General features: G+C 34.7%; 2 protein-coding genes across 2 annotated transcripts; one reads left to right on the forward strand and one right to left on the reverse strand.

Moving 5' to 3' along the window:
- The first annotated feature begins 2384 nt into the window (after positions 1-2384).
- On the forward strand, positions 2385-4893 carry LOC108366735 (uncharacterized). Its single transcript, XM_017621195.1, has 4 exons — positions 2385-2449; positions 2542-2589; positions 4091-4207; positions 4515-4893. Exons 1-4 carry the CDS (start codon positions 2396-2398, stop codon positions 4884-4886), a joined length of 591 nt encoding a protein of 196 aa, XP_017476684.1. The 5' UTR covers positions 2385-2395; the 3' UTR covers positions 4887-4893.
- Positions 4894-5053: 160 nt separating this feature from the next.
- LOC108366744 (cilia- and flagella-associated protein 61-like) lies at positions 5054-16650 on the reverse strand. Its single transcript, XM_017621204.1, has 17 exons — positions 16355-16650; positions 16112-16293; positions 15638-15782; positions 15389-15533; positions 14152-14297; positions 13970-14080; positions 13716-13879; positions 13355-13647; positions 11956-12314; positions 11654-11846; positions 10094-10377; positions 9791-10021; positions 7660-8234; positions 7425-7588; positions 5783-6034; positions 5311-5523; positions 5054-5239 (listed from the first exon to the last, which is right to left on the reverse strand). Exons 1-17 carry the CDS (start codon positions 16648-16650, stop codon positions 5054-5056), a joined length of 3939 nt encoding a protein of 1312 aa, XP_017476693.1.
- Positions 16651-21403: the final 4753 nt, after the last annotated feature.

Consider the following 21403-nt stretch of genomic DNA (forward strand, 5'->3'; position numbering starts at 1 on the left):
TTCATGAAAAAGGCCAAATGCATAAATATGTATCTATGTATGTACATATGTAATCGTACGTGGATATATGTAAATCTATTTCTTGAAGTATAGAAATTTTTAATATTAAAAAATAAATAAAACATTTTTTTTTTTGTATTTATACAAATGGTGTTCAAGGCACATTGACCCCACTGTACAAAAATCGTGGCGCGTCATGGACAAAAACTTTACAATTTCGGACCGAAAATTGCGAAAACGAGCTATGTTGCCACGTTACATTTGTGAACTTGCGATAAAAGCACATATGTTTGCGATTTTAGAAGTTTTGATTTTATTAAAATAAATTAATATATTTTCCTGCAGAAAACGTACACTTTTATTTAATGTTTACTAAAATTACATCTTAAGAAACTAGTTAATTTTTGAAATATTGGTATGGAACATGGAAATAGATTGTTTTGCCAAAAAGAATTAATTAGTTGCCACTTTTCACTTGGCTGGCCGAGATTTCTTCATTTTAAGATTTTAGAATTTTTGTGTCGGATTGAAAAAGTTGCGCTTAATGGTGATGAATTTGCGGGGAGATGTGCTGCGATTGTTTTTATGAATGAATGTACTACTTGACCTTGAGAAATACGCGCATACGTTTATGAATGAAATAGTTATTGGTTTATTATTTATTTTATTTATAAGTTATTGGTTACCAAAATTTTGACCATACTGGAAGCAAACATTTTTACACATAAAAACGAGTAAGGTGCTTTATTGAACTCGACCGAAACCACTTTGGCGGTTACCGCGCCAAACAAGAAGAAGAAGACGACCTAATTCAATGGTCTATTAAACACTTTCGTTTTTAACTGCAATTGCCTCTGAAATAAGTTCATATGTACCTACACACATATATTTTTGTTCAGCAATTAATAGTAAATTGACCGTGTCATTGAAAAATTTAAAATGAACGCTTTTGATTTTGGAAAACATTTTTTTGGAAATTTCAAAATGCCAAACGTACCACTGTTTTTTTTCTAAGTTCATTTAACTATCAGAATAATATTGTAAAAAATATCTTCAACTTTGCAATGCAATGGGGAGCAACTTTATGCCATATCATCAAATGAGCAAAATTAACCTTCGCGCATGAAAGCAAACAAGCGACAAACTGAAGTCAACAGCCCGCTAAGTGATGTGTGCGAGTGCTGGCGCTTGTTACATGCAGCAAATAGCGCCACATAGCAAAGAGCAAGCAACAAAAGCAACCTGCAATTTTCACTTTTTGGGGGTTGGTACTCCAATACAATGCTGGCTAATGGTCATGCGTGGCTGGTGTGGTTAATTATTATTTTTTATTGCCAAATGGCAATGGGTTAATCCATGTCAAATCTGCCAATGTTTGGAATCAACAATTTTTGATTTGGATGAATTTTGGTCAGAACTTTTCTTTTACGCACAAAGAACCCTTAAGGATATTTTTTCGAAAGTTCAAAATTTCACAATTTTCGCTATTTTGCGCGTTAGTTTTTTGCATATTTCGCAAAAGTTTTTAACATAATTTTATTTTGAGTTTGGAAAAAATTCAATTTTTCAATTTTTTTTTATTTTTTAAAACAAATTTTACCTATATTTTTTATAAGTTTATTTTTTTATGATTTTTTAACTTCAAAATTCTCTAAAATTTTTATTTTCGAATTTTATTTATGTATATTGTTTTATGACCCTAAATATCGCCGTTGAAAACAGACCAAAACCATTTTTGTTACTATAATAAGTTTTGAGATATTCAAAATATATAAGAATTTTGCATAATTTTGGAAAAAAAATTTAATTGTTCCTTTGACAGAACTTTGTTGTATCATAAAAGAAAAGTTCTAACCAAAATTCTTCCAATCAAAAATGGTTGATTCCAACCATTGGTTGATTTGACGTGGATTGGCCCCAACACAAAAAATATAAACAGTGGACAGTTACATGCATATGTCGAAAAAAAAAACAAAACAAAATTACCTTTAAACACACATGACACATTTCCATACTTGCTATGCTGCAGTAACATCAAATTTTTTATTCTTTAGTTTTTTCTTTGCATTTTGTTTTGTATAAATTTCATCAGCGAGCCACAGTTGAATGCATTCATTAACTACTTATATAAGTGTATATGTACAAGTAGTGCAAACTGTGGCTTTACGCCGATTAAAGCATACTTTGTTATTACATTTGGGGTTTTTTTTTTCAAAAGTTAAATCAAATAATTTTTCTGCTTTTTTTACCTATTACCTAAAATTAACCTCATAAATTAAGCTACTATAAAAGCAAAAACGCATTTTTACGCAAATTATTTTGCTGTGCGTGGCTGTGCGGTGTGACAATAACTAAAATACTCAGATAACTTCATTAGCATAGTAAAAGTAAAATTATGCTGTCAATAAAGTTATTTGTGTCCTGCGCGCTTTTGCTTGTCAGCTACTGCGTGAGTTCAAAAAATAAGAAAATAATAGCTGGTTATTTTTCTAATAGTGTTTTTGTTCTTGGTTTTTATATGCATATCTACATATTTTCTAGTGCGCCGAATCGCCGGAATTTGATTGTCAACGACCACCACGTTTAGTGGTAAGTAAACAAGTGTTTTCAGAAGTAACGCAAAACAAAAGACTTAAGCTAAGAATTTGAGATCTAATGGTCGACAGCCAAATATGTAAGGATAAAATGTGAACAAATTGTGAGTAATATTTTAATACTGTTTAACTTCGACTGTTTTAAGTACGCAATTAATGTTTTGATGATTGTAACTACAGCGACTCTCGGCCATAAGAAAGATCAGTGCGTTCAAATCAATTGAGCTAAGATTTGATCTGCTGCACTGTGTCTTGTAAAGCACATACAGCTCAACATTATATCCTCACCAATTTTGTTTGACAAAATTAGACTTAATTCCTCAATTGGATTCGCATCTTGATAGCGAAAAGAAACGAGGTCGCCTTCATTTTTCGAAACTATAATTGTGAAACAGTCACATGTGTGTCGAGGAACCAATGCGCTATTTACCGTTTCTTTGATGAGAGGAGATACTTCGTTTTGGCCTCGTTCACTTTGAGACATTCGCTTTGCTTTCAGTATTATTATAAATTAGAAAGAAAAAAAAAACAAATAAAATAAGTTCCTAAAAATTAAAAGAAATTAAAGAAAAACATTTTTCTTTTTAAATTAATAAAAACTAAAAATTGATAGAATATTAAATTGAAAAGGAAAAAAATACGAAATAAAATATTTAAGTTTCTAAAAATGAAATTAGGTTATTTTTTTTTCAAAAAAGTCTAGAATTTAAATAAAACTTATTTAAAAAAAAAAATTAAATAAGTTCCTAAAAATTAAAATAATTTAAAAAACGGTTTTTAAAGCACTAAATCTAAAAGGAAAAAAACAAATAAAAACATTTTAAAAATTAAATCAAATTAAAAATATTTTTTTTTTAATTAATAAAATCTTTAAGTAAAAAGAAAACCAACCTAAAAAAAAATACATAAAATAAGTTTATAAAAATTAAGTGCAACTAAGAAATATTTTTCATTTTTAAAACCATAAATTCTAAAAATGAAATTACTCGTAAAAAGAAACAAATATTGAATTTAAAAAAAGTCGCTATGGCAGCGCCAGAAAATTGAAAATGCTCAAATGCTTTTTGTCAAAAGAGCTTTTCACTTTCGTGCCAGAGAAATATTACGTTCAACATGCCATATGTTTAATAATAGAAAATTTTTCATAATTTTTGTAATTTTAACGTCTAGCGAAAAATCGGCATGAGAGAATAATAGAAACGCATGGCACGCATGCCATAACCTCAGCAATACAAATTTTAATTTTACATATCGAGCTCTAACTGCCGAAAAGATGAAGTGAAATTTTTTTTCAAAATTTTATTTTTGATGCAGAAATGCATCTAGGAACATTTCTGCATTTATTAATGCAGTGCCACGAGTATTTTAATTATTATTTTTTATTTCTATACTCAGCTTTATTTCAATAAGGAAACATTCAATTACTTATCCACGAATTATTATAACCAAAATTCTTTAAAACTACTCGCATATACTTTACACTCTATAACCTGCAGGATCCAACGCTTTGCTGTAAGGATGGTGGCTATGGTCAGACCACAGAGGTTTGCGGCAAACGCATGGGTATAATCGGTGAAGGCAATCATGGGCCACCCACTGTGGAAAAAGCTACGGTACGTATGAGTATATACTTTAAAATAAAGATATCTTTCATAAAGTATATTGGAATAAATTTCTTACATCCCTTGTCAATTTTTGTTTAGAGATTAACCGGTTTCGGCGCTGTGCCATCCTCAGTGTCCCAAGAGAATGCGAACTTGACACTGAATATGGCACAACGCCGAAACTGATTTGCCTCCCAACCAAAATTGACAAAGAATGACGAAAATTTGTTCCAAAATACATCATACACAAACCTTCCTGTCGGCAGCATCAACAATCAAAATGAAAAGTCCTTAATTTTTGTCCTCCCCCGCACAGTGCTTCGCCGAGTGCATTCTCAGAGAACTGCATTACATTCAAGATCCAGAGAGGCTCAACTACGAAACTATGCACGCGGATATGCAGGCCAAATACGGCAATGACACCGTCTTTGTGGACACAATGATGGGAGCGTTTCGCAAGTGTGAGCCTGATGTACAACAGAAGTTGCAAGCATTCAAGCAAATGACGCTTCTTGGTGCTGCTGCCGCACTACGACGTGGCTGTAGTCCATTCTCCGGTATGCTACTTGGTTGTACGTATATGGAATATTTCAAAAATTGTCCGGCACATCGCTGGACTGAGACCGAGGAATGCGCGCTCGCGAAACGATTTGTTACACAGTGTGCTTTGGGTGTAAAACAAACTTAAATACTAATTAAATACATACATACATGAATTCATAAATGCAATTAACAATATATTCAAGTTGATATGGAGGAAAAATATGTGTGTAAACATTTGATAAATTTAGTACAAATAAATATTAATAAAAAATATATGTAAGAATTTTCGCTTTTCCAACAACACATTTTGTATCAAATATTTAATTTACTTGCGAGATTTAGATGAAAGTCTTCGGGCAATGCAAAGGGATAAATGAAATCATTGCGATGTTTTCTCAAGAAACGCAACAACGTCTTCTCTACCTCCGATGTGTATTGCAAATTGGCCATCTGACGTTTCAGGAATGTCTTGCGCGCCTTGCGATCCATTACTTGGCCCTGGTCAAGTGCAATGTTTATTCAAATATATCTGTATTGAACATATTATGTCCAATTCAAATGCCTCTTACCCAATTCATAATTTTCTTGGCTGTGTCAATAGTTAGCATACGAATTTTGCGACGCAAATCATTAAATTCAGAATGCATAATCAGCTCCGTCCATGGTTCCTCAAAGAAATCAATAAAACTTTTAATTTCTTGCAGATACCAACGGGCATGCAAATCATTCAATAATGCCTCGTGGTGGCCCACAAAATATTGCAGATGATCGAAACTACGCTTCTATGTGAGCACAAATAGAAATAAATATGCGTGAAAAATCTAAAATTTTAAATTATTATTAATTAGATCGTGCTACCTTACAAGCAAAAAAAAAAAAAATATAAAAAACGTAAAAAGTTGACCCCTCTGTTCGGCGAAAAAAATGTCTTATCGAAATTAACTTGCTAAAATACATTTGTTGGGGGTGTACGGTGAACTTTTTTTTCCCCCGGCCCGGTCTAATGCACATGTACATGCTACTTTTTTGATGCCAACTTACAGTTTGTGATACAACCACTATCTCCTCTACGATGCCATGCACATTGATGCGTACTCTTGAAAAATTACCATCGTAAGTGACTAGCGAGAGCATATAGCTATTATCTAAATGATTTGCAATATATCGCTTAGGCAGAATCACTTTAGCCATATAATAGCCTAGTGGCAATTGAGCTTGAAAGTAGACTGGTAGTAAATATTTCTCAGAATATTCAACAACATCGTCCTCCATCAAATTGAGACCATGTATTAGCTAGAATGAGTTAAAGCTTCTAATTAAAGATTAATTAGCATTCGCTTAGAATATAAAACATAAATATTACGTATTTTGTTAAGGCTGCATACGAGTACAATATAAAATACTACAAAAATGAGATTTTGATATAAAAATCCATCTAAGACTTAACTGGCATCGGTGATATTAATACTGATCTTGTATAGCGCTTGACAAAAAAATTTACAATAAAATTGCAAAGTAATAATTAACAACAGTAATGACAGGTATGTAAGTCCCAGATGGGTTCTAACATGGCAAAGTAGTTTTTGTGAAAATTGCAGATAGAGGGTATTAAATATAAGCCCTCGATATCGACACCTGAGTGGAAGATTATTTTCTTCAACATTACATATTATCTTATTTGTTTACATGTTGTTTTGTAGGTGCTCTCATATTTGAATTCGATCAGACATAACAACAAAACGATAGTATAAAATTTTGACCTTTATTTTATTTGTCCTGAAAATGAAAAAGAATCTGCGAAGTGCAGAAAAAAAGTGTATTGAAAGTAATTTTTGAATGAGGATATTTAAATAGAAACTTGTAAAGAAAATAAACGCCCGATAACGTCTGCATGACTTTACAACTAACTTAAAGTTAGTTTTGTCATAGCTAATTAAAGGTTAGTTATTTATCGAAGTCCCGCAAAAAAGCTAACTAGAAGTTGGTTATTTTAATCTATTGATAATTTTTTTTCTGCAGGGATATTAGTCTGATATAACTTAATTTTTATTTTTTAATTGCTTTTGTGCCCTTATTTTTAATTTATTTATTCTTATTTATTTTCATTTCATCTGTTAATTCTTTTAATAATTTATTTTGTAGTTATTTACTTTTCTTTACTTCATATGACTTATTTTTATTTTTCAACTTATGTAATGTTTTTTTTTTCGTTTTTTGCTCCCTAATTCTGCATTTATTTGTTTTCATTAAATTTTGTTCGTTCTTTCTCATTCGTTTTTTTCTAACTCGATATTTTTTTATTTATTTCATTTAATTTAACACATTTTTTTATGTTTTACTTTATTATTTTTACTTAAATTTAATATATTTTACTTCATTTAAGTGATATGATTAAAGATATAATTTTTTCAAAAATAAATATTGCAAACTTTCAAGAATATTCAATACATATGCACCAAAAAATTGTATCTGCTTTATTTCAACAGAATTTTCTATATTACACAGAATGTTTTTGAGTGTAATCGTATTTTTAATATTTCAAAGTCCCTTCAAAAGAAAGCCTGACGTCAAAGATAAAAACTAAAAACGCAGTTTTACTATACTTGGGACATGGGTTCGCGAGTTTATTGAGTTTCGTGTGTAAATAAATAAATATAAAATTTTGCCTAACGAATTTCCTTACCTTAGCCGCTATTTCATCTTTGGCACAATGTTTGTATTGATGATTCGGAGTCACTCTCAAGCGGGTGCAATTTCCCACAACAAAGATATTCGGATCACTAGTGCGAAAATGTTCATCGATTAATATTCGAGAATCCTGCATTTCAATTCCTGCATTTGCCATTACTGAAGTGCATAGATGTAAAACATTTAGCATTGTGGAATATTTTTAAATAAACCACTTGCATCGCACTTACTATCCAATACATCCGTGCCGATGATGTGCGTATGAAAACTGACAAATAGATCACAAGGTAAAGTCATTATATGACCGTCGGGATGATGTTCGAATACAGCATGCGATATAATGCATTCACCCTGATAATATATCCATTCCTTTAGAATCCAATTTGTTTCAAGCTTTACACCTAAATCCTCAGTCATCTCCTGTAGTATTAACTCAATATTAATATCCATATTGCTTATATTGTACTTCGCGTATGATGCATGTCCTTCCGCATCCCATGGCATAACCAAAGTTATATTTAGCGGTGGTATTTTGTGATTAAGTAGAAAATTAATAAATTCAAAAGTGCCTAAACGTGAACCGAAAACAATTATATTGATATCATTGGCATTGCGATCATTCCAAATGGCTTGGAGTTTATAATAGAGCGTTATTTTATCGAAACGATTGTTCAAGTGCATATAGTTTGTTGGGCGTGGGCAACGCTGTACGGCTGGTGGTACACCAAATCGCTGACTTAATGCAAAAATTAGACTATGATAATAAAGCTCGCAGCCATTGGTCAAGATCAATTTGCGTTCGTCTCTGTAAAATAAAGTGTAAATGTGCGCTTGAGTTAAACTGACAAAGTGGGTAGAAGGAACTTTAGCAATAAGCCTGTACAAATAGTTAATGTAATAGACAATATGGTTAGCAAAAAAAAAATAAAAAAAATTGTTACTAATCTGTATTTTCTTGTTTGACACTAAAACTGTTTATGGGTTTAGGCCAAGACCGAAAACCTTCGCCAATTGCGTTTTTCCTTGCTGAAACTCCGTCAGTTACTCACACCAAGCATAGCTAATTCCTTCTATTCTTGGTCCTTCCACTGTACTCGTTTGTGCCCATGCTTTCGTTGTTCGTCCATGGGTGTACATGAAGGTAAAAACTCCTACTACTCGTCATTCCATCTTCTTCGAAGCCATAGATCTGGTCTATAATAGTTTTATCGAAAGTCGAAGTACTTATTTTAAGGCTATTGTTGTTAGTATCAATTTTCAGAAAATTAGCGTCCTTAAAATTCGAATTATCGAAGCTTCAAGCCTTTCTGAAATTTACCGTTATACGAAAAGTGGCCGTAAGTTTAGTCCGATTTCTATAATTTTCAACGATTTGCTTTTATTTGGCAAGCACAATAATCATACAGAGTTTGGTACAAATTGGTCGAACGGTTACCGAGATAAATATATGTGATCATAAGTGGACGATGGCATGCCCATTTTCCAAAAATTTATCATAAACGTATTTCGAGCTAAAGAATTATTACAAGCATTAATTTTGAATGAATTAGCTTCAGTATTTACAGATTTATTTATCGAAGATTTCGTATTTCTCTAAATTTTAAAAATTTTCAGCCATTTGGTATGTTGTACCATGGCCAACAACTGTGCCAAGTTTGGGAGAAATTCCAAAAATTTATAATACTACTATTTTTCGTCTAAAAATAATTGTAAATATCAATTTTGAGTCAGGAGTTATTTATCGAGCCCTCGAAACGCACAGGTATCGAAATTATCCAAATAAATCGAGTTATCGAATTTTAGTGTTTTTGAAATTCATCGAATTATCGATATCACCTTGTCGAAATTTATCGACAAACTGGAATGTATCGAGTAAATTGCAAATCCTGCTAAAGTCCTCTAAAGACCTTCAGTATTTCAAAAATTGCATTCACGTTTTAGTTCCAAAGTAAAATATTTTCTGGTCCCCTTATTTTGTACCTTATAAAGTAAGCGACGTGTTAAGTTAGAAAACCTCTCCAAAACTCTTAAAAAAAAGAAAAACGGTTAAATTTCGGCAGTAACTGATACTCCTACTACATTGTTAAAAGGCCACTCGACTCCATTTTCATGAGCGAATTTTATTCCCGAAAGCAAAATCATCCGCAAAAACAATGAAAGTTTCGGAGGAAAAACAAAAACATTTGATGCGAAGTGTTTTCGACGCCTGGAATATATTCCGGAAATACTAAATTTTATATGTATATGTAACTATACATACTGCTTTTTTATCCAGAAAGTGGCTGTGCCAGTATTAAATTTACCGCTATTCTGCAATCACAAATTTATGCCAACAATTGAATTATGTAGTATTTCGCTTACCTTTTGATTTTCTTCACATCGGAACTAACGAATGAAAAATATTTGCGGAAATCCATGCAACTAATGGTGTCCCGTATAAAACTGTTACTATTTTCCCAGTTTATGTAGCAGTCATTTTGATTTTCACAGACCTCACATTGAAAATTACGATCGTAGATGCCTTCCACAACGCCCACCGATGAAATTATGGTAACGCGGTGGCGTGGCAGACAACAATGACATTTCAGTGCGCTAAGTAAATATTTAAAAAAAAAACCGCAAACGTTTAAAAAAACTAAATTTAGTACATAAAAAAACGTGTACCTTGAGTTTTTAAAGTTGAAGAGAAATATTCGCAGTAAAGCGCGAGTCATACTATTGAAGCCGAGTATGACAATGTGTTCTGAATTACCAAATGGTTTGGATGGGAACAAATTGTGATAATATATAGCAACATTTTCATTTTCAAAGTCCAATTGAGTTAGGAGTTGTTCAGAAATCGCAGATGTATGTTTTTTGTATTCCCGGCGATGTATTTGTGCGATTTCTCGCGGTTCTATGGGCTGCATTTGTTTCACTAAATCGTTGGGAAGCGGCTTGACACTACTCTGTGAGGGGAGATAATTGTTGAGAATTGATTGACAATTAATGGTATAAGAGAACTGCTCTCAGCTATTCAGGGATTGTGAAATCACCGTGATCTCGACAACAATACTAAATAGTAAGCGTTTTTTTTCTAACACAGTCGAACAGCCACCAAACTAGACCCCAAATTCATGTATGAAATCGAACGACTGATTTGTGGCTGATAAGTTTTATCCGAACTTGCACGAAGGTCGGCTGTAAAAGTACTAACCGTTCTATCCTACAACAGCTGCAACAGCAAAAGTCTGTGAACTTTGTAACAAATGCCTGTAATGCTGCTTTCAAAGCCTCCTGCCCAAGCACCTTCCCGAAGGGCAAGAAGAAACCCCTGTGGTGGAATCCTGAGATTTCAGCACTGAGGAAAAACAGCAGGAGGCTCTTCAATCAAGCCAAGCGAACAGGTCTTGGGCAACTCTACAAAGACGCACCCAAAGATTTCAAGAAGGCCATAAAGAGGGCGAAACACGAATCTTGGGAAAACATCTGAAACAACATAGAAGAGAACTCTGAAGCCAACAGGCTGAGGAAAGTTCTGTCGAAATCTTTTTCAAGTATGAACTGTATCCAGAAGTCTAACGGTGACTGGACGTCATCATGTAACAAAATGCTGGTCCTTATGAGCACTAACTTCCCGGGCTGCTTGGACGACACCTCCGATAGTTCACCCAGTCCTTGAACCTACTTGTCCCTGCGTGATACCGTTAGGGCCGGCGTAAGTGATGAAAGGGTGGAGCGGGCTTTAATTTTGTTTCAACCTTTCAAATCTCCGGGACTTGACGGAATCTTTACCGCTCAACTACGAGAAGCTAAGGACATTCTGTGCCCTCTGTCTTCTCATATTTTTACAGCTTGCTTTACCCTTGTGCTTGACATTTCTTATTATATATATGTAAGTCAGAGGGTCTATCAGTGATCTCAAACAGGGAGGAAGTGAAGCTGATTGGCCTGAAATCCATTGGGTCAACTACAGATTTTTCTCCTGTCCTGGGAATGAACAGGCCACCAATTACTCGGGATAAACCCAAGGTCTACGCAACTCGCGTAAGTCAACTACACGATACCTCTATCTACCATCCCGGTAATGTAAGGAAATAAAAAATCTTTGCTCAACTTCATTCCAAAGATGTAGTCCTCATACGAAAATCCCTTAAAATCTCAAAATTCATAGAAAGGATAAGATCGATTCCTTAAGAAATATCGAAGAAACAAATATGCACACCTCACGTACTTAATACTTACCATAGTCGATTGCAAGCAATAGAATTCAACGAATCCGGTGGCACAGGATATTTGTCGAAATATGGCATCAGACTCCCAAACGTAATTAGAATGTAGTCTTAATAAAACAATTTCGGCTGGTGTTTGTTTAAAACTTAACTCATTACGCATAAGATGGTATTTGTGCTCCAATTCGTGTAGCCTGTAGAAGGGTCTGAGTGGGTAAGAAAAAAAAGAGAAGTTTCTGTTATTACTATCTGCAGATCGAGCAGATCAGCTCTCTTTTGCAAGAGTACCACTAATGTTACTAAATCTATACGTACCGCACGATAACGAAGCCTACAATGGTATTTTTTTCCAAAGGGCGTGTTGCATCGCCACAACGTATTGTTAGAAAACTGAATTCACTATTTGGATGTTCAAAAACTTCAGTCAATACATTGTGAATAATATTGGATTCATTCTGTGCTTCTGGTGGTACCAAAAAAGATGCCTTAGTTGGAGCTACATAAAATGTTGAAGCGCGTTTGTTGAGCACTGCGCACGAGCTAGCAACAATTTTTTCAATCAGGGGCACATCTTCGCTTAGAATATGCATTACTCCTATATGACCGAAAATCGCGCTTCTATTAATGACACACACAGTATCATCGATTTCGGCGCCTGGACGTGGTACGAGATTCTGCGTGTAAAAAAATTATACAAGTTTGCAAATTTGTGTTCAATGTGTCTTTTGTTAAAATCTACTTTAAAAGTACGCTTGACCGACGCGCGACGTGGCTAACCACATTCGTATTCTCTTTATTATACTTATTTTTTTCTTATCCTTATGATTAACCCTATGCGTTTTCCGATTCTTGTTTTAATCTGTATCCTTAGCCTTATCCTTATACTTATATTTATTTTTGTATTTTTATTAATGTTAATGTTAATGTTAATGTTAATGTTAATGTTAATGTTAATGTTAATGTTAATGTTAATGTTAATAATAATGTTAATGTTAATGCTAGTGTTAATGTTATTGTTAATGTTTGTGGTTATGGTTACATTTACGTTTATGTTTATGTTTATGTTTATGTTTACATTTACTTTTATGATTATGTTTATGTTTATGTTTATGTTTATGTTTATGTTTATTTTTATTTTTATGTTTATGTTTATGTTTATGTTTATGTTTATGTTTATGTTTATGTTTATGTTTATGTTTATGTTTACGTTTATGTGTATGTTTATGTTTATGATTATGTTTAAGTTCATGTTTATGTTTATGTTTATGCTTATGTTTGTGTTTTTTTCATATTTATGTTTATCCTTATCCCTATCCTGATGCTTATCTTTAACCATATAATTCTCCTTATATGTAATTATCTTTATCCGTATACTTATTTTTGTCCTTATCTTTACCCATATAATTGTCCAATACATATGTAATTATCTTTATCCTTATATTTATCCATATAATTATCCTTATTCTAATTCTCATCCTTATTCCTATCCTTTTACCTAAACTTATGCTTTTATCCTTTTCAGTATCCTTATGCTTAGCTTTATTCTTTTTCGTAATTTCATCCTTATCCTCATTCTAATCCTTAGCCTTCTAATTTACTTTAGCCTTACCCTTTCTTTATTATAGTTATCCTTATCCATGCCCTTATCCTTATCCCTTGACGTAAAATCACTAAATTAAATTTATTTATATAAAGAAACGCAATGAATACTCACCACAAACAAACCAAGCAACATCGCTACACTTCTCGACAGACGCGTGTTATTCGGTATGGATATGATGCAGTAATCACGATCCGGATGTGCGGTAAAAGCTGTCGCAATGAAACGTGAAGCAAAGCGGGTGTCTGTAGTTTCGCTAATGCCCAGCAATTTTATAGCGAACACATTCGAATGCATATCGAATGGAAAATCTCCATCTTCGTATGAACTATGCAATTCTGGTACATTGTAGGGAATGCGCAAACGTTTGCGAAAAGATGTTTGATAGTACTCATGACTCTTTAAATCTAAATATCAATGTATGTATATATTTATGTATGTTTGCGACAATTAATGTTGAACAAATTTTACGCACATGAATCCAATAATTGCATTTTGCGTAAGTACTCCTCTCGCAGATAAAAGTTTTTGTCGCTACCGTCGGCGTAGTTGAAATTGACACGCTTCTTTCGTCGGGCTGAGGATATGACATTTTGATCTCCCGACGAAGGACGCGTTGAATGCATGCGTACTTCACTTCTACTTTTTTTTGTGTGAGATCGGAAAGTTATTTATAAAGTTTCACATTTTACATAAATGGAATTCTGTTGTTTTCCAAACCTTTCTTACCTTTGCTTTCCCTCATCAGAATGATCAATTAATTTATTCAAATCCTGTTCATAAATTTTCCCGATTGCTTCCGATGTGAACAGTTTATAGTACGGCTTCGTCTCGATACCACTAATGCAATTAACAGGTATGTCTTATTTGTGTCGTATGTACATATGTAAGTATGTGAACTCGGTACTTACGAAACAATAATTGGTTTCTCCATATGTGGTTTATCTGGTAAGAATCGTATCATGTTACCGAAACCTTCACACTCAAAGTTTTCGATCAGGGTAAGAATATTGACATCATTATTAAGCCAAATAAAACCGACTGTTTGATGTTGCAACTAAGAAACAAAAAGATAGTTATTTAAAAAGAACAATCCTCTATAAGTTAAGTGCTAATCTTTCAAAGAATGAAATAAAATACTTCAATCTGTGGCATGACTTCCGTTAGAGACTTAACATCGGCTTAAGGAAAAATATTGCCTGGTTATCGGATAGTTCGCTTTTGTGGTTATATTTTTATTTATTTAATAACAATAAAATATACCTGGGAATAATAAATCTAAACAAAGAAATCTAATAATTAGGAAAGTGTGAATACCTAAAGCAGTGAAGACCCTGTGTCAAGAAAAATTACCAGTGTCTATTATTTTGTACACAATCTGTGGAACGTAGTGCCCATAGATTTGAAATGTCACTACGACCACACCTTTTCAAAGGCTATCGGTCACCGAGTGGTCTTCTTTATAGAAGTACTTCTCTGTCCCTACCAGCTTCAATGCAGGCAGCGAGCAAGGCACTTGGCTCTTTAAGCATCACCTCCAGCATAATAAAACAGTGCAGGGAAAACTTTATAGCTTTAACTGACAGGCATGTCGTTGCACTGATCTGGGTGCCGGGCACAACAGAATTCATGGCAACGAGATGGCTGACAAGCTGGCCGGGAATGGGTCGGCTCTGGATATCTCTGAGGCGAAGAAGGTTCTCGTGTCTCTGAGCTATATCAAGGGCCGCAATTCTCAGCACTGGAAAAATATGGCTAACAGTAGATGGGAAAACCCACATACTTTAGGGTCTGTCTTATCAAACCAAACAGAAGGGATCTATCTCGCCTAACTGGGGTTTACACAGGCCACTGGGCCGTGGGAATCCATGCTGAAAGGATTGGAACACAACACTTCTTGCCGTAGCTGTAATTCACCAAATGCAGAGAAAACGGTGAAGTATCTGCCCTGCGATCGCCAGCACTATGTAGTACTAGGATCAGGCTTCTAGGCAAAACCTGCTTCTGCGGTTAAACAGACATAAGTTATATCAACCCACTGAAGCTTCTTATATCGGCTTCTCTGATAACACCACCTCATATGAATTCGCCTTGACTGCCAGTGTTTAATTTTATCAGAAGCGTATGACTTCATTTATTCGTACATACCTCACAGGCGATAAATGTATTATTCTTATCATCTTCATCGATTTCTTTTTGCAGCTCCTCTGCTATGTAAAAATCGCCATATTCTTCACGCAAATCGGGACGATCTACATCAATCACTTCTACGATGTCGTCGTTATCTTCGGGTCTGTATGAAGAGATAGGATATTTAATAATTTGCTTTTTTTTGTAAGCAAAGTTAACTCTAGTCACTCTTATATTTTTTGCAAATAAAAAAATCGTGTTACTTACAAAGCTCTTCGATAGCGCATGCGCTCTATAACATTATTGCGATGTATTATGTGTAGCCGCTGCACATTACGACACCGTTGTACGCTGAAATTACGCGGATACAAAACAGTGCTTATACCCTGCAACATATCATAACAAGGAGTATCTAGAAAAATAAAACAAAAATTATATGTACAATTTGAAATTCAATGATGGAATTCCAACAAGTATTTTTTAAGCAAACAAATACAACCGACTTTAGTGCTCGTAACTTAGGAGTACCGTTAATTCCTTCATGACACAGTGTTAGGAGCGGCTAACAAAAAAAAAAATAAATATTCCGACGAATTTTTTGCGAAATATTTTTTTTACCTAAAAAAAAAAAAATAATATATATGTATATATTCCGACGAGTTGATAATAAAAGTAAATATTCCGACGAATTTTTCTTGGAATATATTTTTTTTACTTCGGTTAAAAATGTTCGCCACTCACCTTCTGGCCGTAAATCTGCGTCATCGGGCATTTGAACAATCACAACATATCGAATCTTGAACTCACGATGAAAGAATTCCACTAGTATGCGGTGCAAAAGCGTTGGATTGTATTTGGGGAAAAATATGAAACGCGTAAAGAACATCGTGTCGCCTCTGTTTAGTGCATATTCTTTGGTGGTGCTGTTCAAATTTGTTTTCAAAGTACAAATGTGTACAATGTTGGCAGCGCCACAATACATACCAGAAATGATGTTTAATCCAGTGCGTCCAGCAATCGGGTGGCAGCGCGCCTATTAGTGGATAATAGCTGAATTCCGCATAGCCGATAATGGTGACATCTGTTGGCTGCTTGCGCACCATGATTCGTTGCGTTGCATATTCCGAAAAGAAATCGGCGGCATGATAGAAACCGCGCGGTGAGGGACCGAAAAAACGAGTTTCCTTCCATCGCAGCAGTGTCGATATGTAGCCGAAATCACGCTCTATATTTGTTATACCCGTCATTATGTATTGATTTTCTTCCGCTTTGTTATCCATTTGCGCTTGGAAATTATAGGATTTCCTATGGCTATTCGATTCCGATTGCATTTTGTTATAAAATTATTAGAATCAAACAAGAAATGTAAATCAGTTTTTGTTTATGCTGTGCCTTTTTTAGCTAGCACTTTTTAATTTTGTATGTCTTTATGACTTCTTTTAGAGAAGTGAATGTGAAAGAATTTGAATGATTGAATTTTAGATCGATTGTTTATCGATGCTGTTTCAAGCGTTTGACTTATACATAGAACACAGTACGACTATGGCGTAATAAACGGGTGAAGTAATAAAACAGCTTTCTTCCACCATGGTCACTACCAAAATATTTAAGGCCCTGTCACATGCAGCTTTCGCGTCGCTTTGGCGTTGTTTCATTTTGACAGCAACGCAAGTATCGCAAGTATTTGCTACAATGAATGCTCTGACAGCGAATGTGTTTAGTTTTTGAATTTGAATTCTACAATTAAAAGACTTTCAAACCGCGCGCTAAACGGTAAGAGTTAACCAGTTACCAAATTTCCCTAAACTCAAAAACTGTAAATCAATTGAAGAGACTTCTGGAGTGATACCAAAAAAATTAAAGAGTGTGCAGGCTGTGTAAGTGTATTTCAACAGGACCTGAACGATGGGCTTTATTCTTTCAGAGAATCTGATGGAACTTATATCGCGGCGATGCTGGACACTTGCAACCTTCTCTTGAAGTCAAATTTTCCGAGTAGCAGGTTAATTCCTGACACAGGCAGTGATATGCAGGTGGAAAAGTTTATCTAATCAAGTTTATCGATGAGTTGTTGTATTAATCCACGGCGAAATTTGTAAAAAATCATCCAACGAAAACCATATTTTGAAATATGAATTTTTTTGCCTACCTGAATCATTGAAGTAAGTCTAATAGGCGGCATACACAGTGCGTCTGACTTGCGAGTCATCTCTGCCGCCAGAAATTTCCGCCTCACCCCACTCAGTGTTATACCAGCATCCGTTTCATTTTAGTCTGCAGGTGGCCTTTCAGGCTTCAACACGTATGAAGACAAAAAGTGACGATAAGTGCAGCAGGGCATCAAACTTTAAATACTTTTGAAGTTGAAATAAACGAATAATTAGATGAATCACTTGTTCTTCGTAGTGTCAATATATTCCATTATTGGTATTTTTCCTTTTTTTAAATTTGAAAAAGGTTCAATTCAGGAAAAGAAAATTGAGATTTCGGCTTCGGCCAAAATTCCAGCTTCGGTCGGACACTAATAAATGGGTTAAGGGAGTGTGAGCCGAGTAAAAATATTTCCATTTCCATACCATACATTTTCTATTTATTGATTATCTACTTTAACCCTTAACCCCATCTATGTATTTGCAATGAAGCAAGTTTGTGCACTCAATGCATTAAGCAAATATGATGCATTTGATTGAATGGAAGTTAATGGATAATATACTTAAGTATATGAATACATATGTACATACATACATACCCAACAAACATTTGGAGTCATAAATTAGTCATTTAGTAGTACTATTTCGGAGCCTTTACGCTCATAATGAGTTCATTTATGAGTCCTCCGAAAGTCGACTTATTTACTTATGTATATGAGCTTAAATTCATACATCAAATGAGCCTCAATATGAGTCATATTGGACTCTTATTGGCCTCATATACGGCTCAGTTTAAACTCTTTTAACACAAGTTTTGGCCTCATATGTATCTGAATCATATATTCTGAACGCTCAGAATATGTTTGCGGGGCATACGGGCTTCGCGCATCCAAGGTTGCTTGAGAGGTTTGAAAATCAGCCGCAAGTAATTGAAGCATCTAACCTCCGTCCACCACTAATGGGTAGTAATTTTGTGGTTTTAACGGACGATTGGTTTGATTGAATCAACATGAGTCTTCTGGACAGGAAATTTTAAAGCTCTTCAGCGCGTATGGAGTAAAGATACTTATGTATATGTATGTATATGTAAACCACATACAATCCTAGAGTTTACTTAAATAGAGACACATGTTCGTGAGTATGTGTCGCTTTAGATCTTCATATTTGAATTCCGAACAAAGGCGCCACATTAGCAATTTTGTTTTTTGAATTATGAAAATTGCTCTAAATCTTTTTCAATTTGACTTTTCATTAGAGCAATGAATAAAGTAAATCTGCAGGATTTCACAAAGCAATTGCAATGCCAACAAAACTACACCCCGTAAGGTATTATGTATTGTTGTTGTTTTTTTTTTTTTTGTTGACTGCGACAAAACCAAGTTGCTTGTTTGCTTTGGCCGGAGGTGATTGCTGTTATCTTTGTTGTTGGTAGTTGGCGATGGATTTTATGTAGTTCCTTCCCATTTGGTTATTTTGCCTTATGTTTGTAGCTGAGTTTGTTGCCTTTGTTATGTCATTTATTTTGAATAAGTAAAGGAATTCAACAGTCGTGACAGCAATATTAAGAAGAACAATAACAACAATAAAAAATAATAATCTCCGTTCATTGCATTGTCAGTGTGGTAAAATGACAGTCGCCACACTTGTTACGCTTCGTTGGCGCGTAGTTGGAAGGTAAAACATCTGCTGGTCGCAATCGTACAGTGGGTAGTTTTAGGCGATTTGTATGTATGTACTTATATTCAAAAACAAAACTTCAACAAAAATAAGTACATCGCTCTCTATTGTCAAGAAAAGAACAAAAATTAAGTTACAACTAGAACAACATATGACTTTATTTTTACTATGGGAGTATGTGCACATACATATATTCAAAACTTAAAAGCCGTTTTTCTCCAGTTTTGGATATTTTTGATTATGATACTCTTGCAGCAAATGTGCGATATGTACATATCAATTTCTTATTTGATTTTTCCCACCAAAAGCAGGGAACAATCGTCAATGGCAACACATTGGCGACTCCCCGATTTATTGCCGTGGTGATTAATCAGCAACACCATTTCTTTCATTTATTGCACAAAGTTTAGCGATTTTATTTTTATGTTTTTTGGTGTAAAATGAACTTTATTTTTATAAAAAATTATCGAAAATAAATTAGAATAAAAAGTTTTGCATATATTGCGAAAAATTTACTGTGCCAATTCTTTTGCTCGTCACTGTACATAACTTTTGCCAAAGATAGATTGAAAAAAAAAATATATAGGAAGCGCCATAGCGAGGGAGATAATTAATTTAGTTTTTAAATTTCAATTTTGTATTCAAAAGGAAATGAAATATTGAAAAGAATAAAATTGTCCAAAGTAATTAGTACTTAAAGCACACCTGTAGCAACAATAAAGCGCTAAGAAAGTAAGGTAGTAAGAAAACGACTCGACTGGGTGGGTTGCTTTCGGCGAACACTTTAGAGCGGTGGTGGGCATCAGCTTGCTTGTACAATGGCGATAAATTTGTTGTCGAGGTCAGAGATTTAAAGTATTTTGTACAACACTGCCATTAACTTTTGCGACATTTGAAAATTCCTTCATTCGTCTTACCAAAAAATGTAAGAAGACAATACAAAAATTGCAAATTTTCTTATTCTCCTTGCTTCAATTTTTCATTCCGCAATTAAAGAATTTTTGAAGTGTACGTGCGATTTCAAAAGAATTGAATATAAAAAATTCATTCAGTTTTATTTACGTCTGTCCGTTAATTATCCAACTATGTGCCACCCACCAGTTTTGACTATTAATATTTTTTTATCATTTATTTAAAAGCGGAGACAAACGCACAATAGATAACTTTAGAGATCGCGGTGCATATGGCCCATAATTATAATTATAACGATAATAATAGTAATAAAGCGTTATGTGACGAAGCGGATCGTGATCCATGGGGCTACGGATACAAAATAGTCATGCAAAAATTCGATACACCATCGCAAGAGATGGACGAGGTCCCAGTTCCGAGTTAAGTATATAGTGAATGCACTATTTCCCACACATCCGCTAAGACCAGATACAGTGTTCGCCGAGGAGCAAGCCGAGGCACCACTGTTTTTGCCAGATGAGCGTATCGAAATTATGGTTTTATTTCCAATCGCCCAACGAAATAAAGCCATTATGGCCTTATTGCCTGTGGAGATATTGCGCCCCACCACTCAACTATATAAGCAATTAGTAGGCGAGGCGGTACATTAAGCCGAAGAAGCCTGGCACTAGACACGGTCAATAGTGCTGTTAGTCTCGGCGGAGAACGCTTTCAACTCGGCAAGATGGGACGATATGTTGGAATCCTTGGAACGTTCATTAAAGGTTACTAAATATGCTTCAGAACAACCTCAGAGATCGTTGGCTATTGTACGACACAATGTCAAAAGGTCTGAGAAAAAGATGTATAACCGGCGGAGCGGCACAGATGTCTGTACTTGGCCCGAACCTCTGGAACGCCACGTATGACAGTCTGCTGGGCACGGAAATGCCGGACAGCGACTTCCTTGTCCCCTTCGCAGACGACGTGACCGCCGTCATAACAGCAAGAAACACCCAAGTGGCAAAGCTTAAATTGATCCAGGTCATGTGTAGTGTCAGTGGATGTATGAGCGTTCACGGCCAAAACAGAGATCGTACCCTCCGATAATATAGATATTGCCTGGCGCCCGGACTAGCTATCATGCTTGTAGTTAATCCATCATACTATAGAATGCTGAATGCCACACACTAGGAAAGCCCTTCTTATTGCTTTCACGCGGACATTATTGAAGGCTCCCTAAATTAACTGAGTTCAGCCAGGGAATATTTCTTCAATTATAATGATTCCTCGATGATACAAGCCAAGGATCTGC

This window comes from Rhagoletis zephyria, unplaced genomic scaffold, assembly GCF_001687245.7.
Source record: "Rhagoletis zephyria isolate East Lansing unplaced genomic scaffold, Rhagoletis_zephyria_1.1 Rzeph_scaffold_00040, whole genome shotgun sequence".
NCBI classification, from domain to species: Eukaryota; Metazoa; Arthropoda; class Insecta; order Diptera; family Tephritidae; genus Rhagoletis; species Rhagoletis zephyria.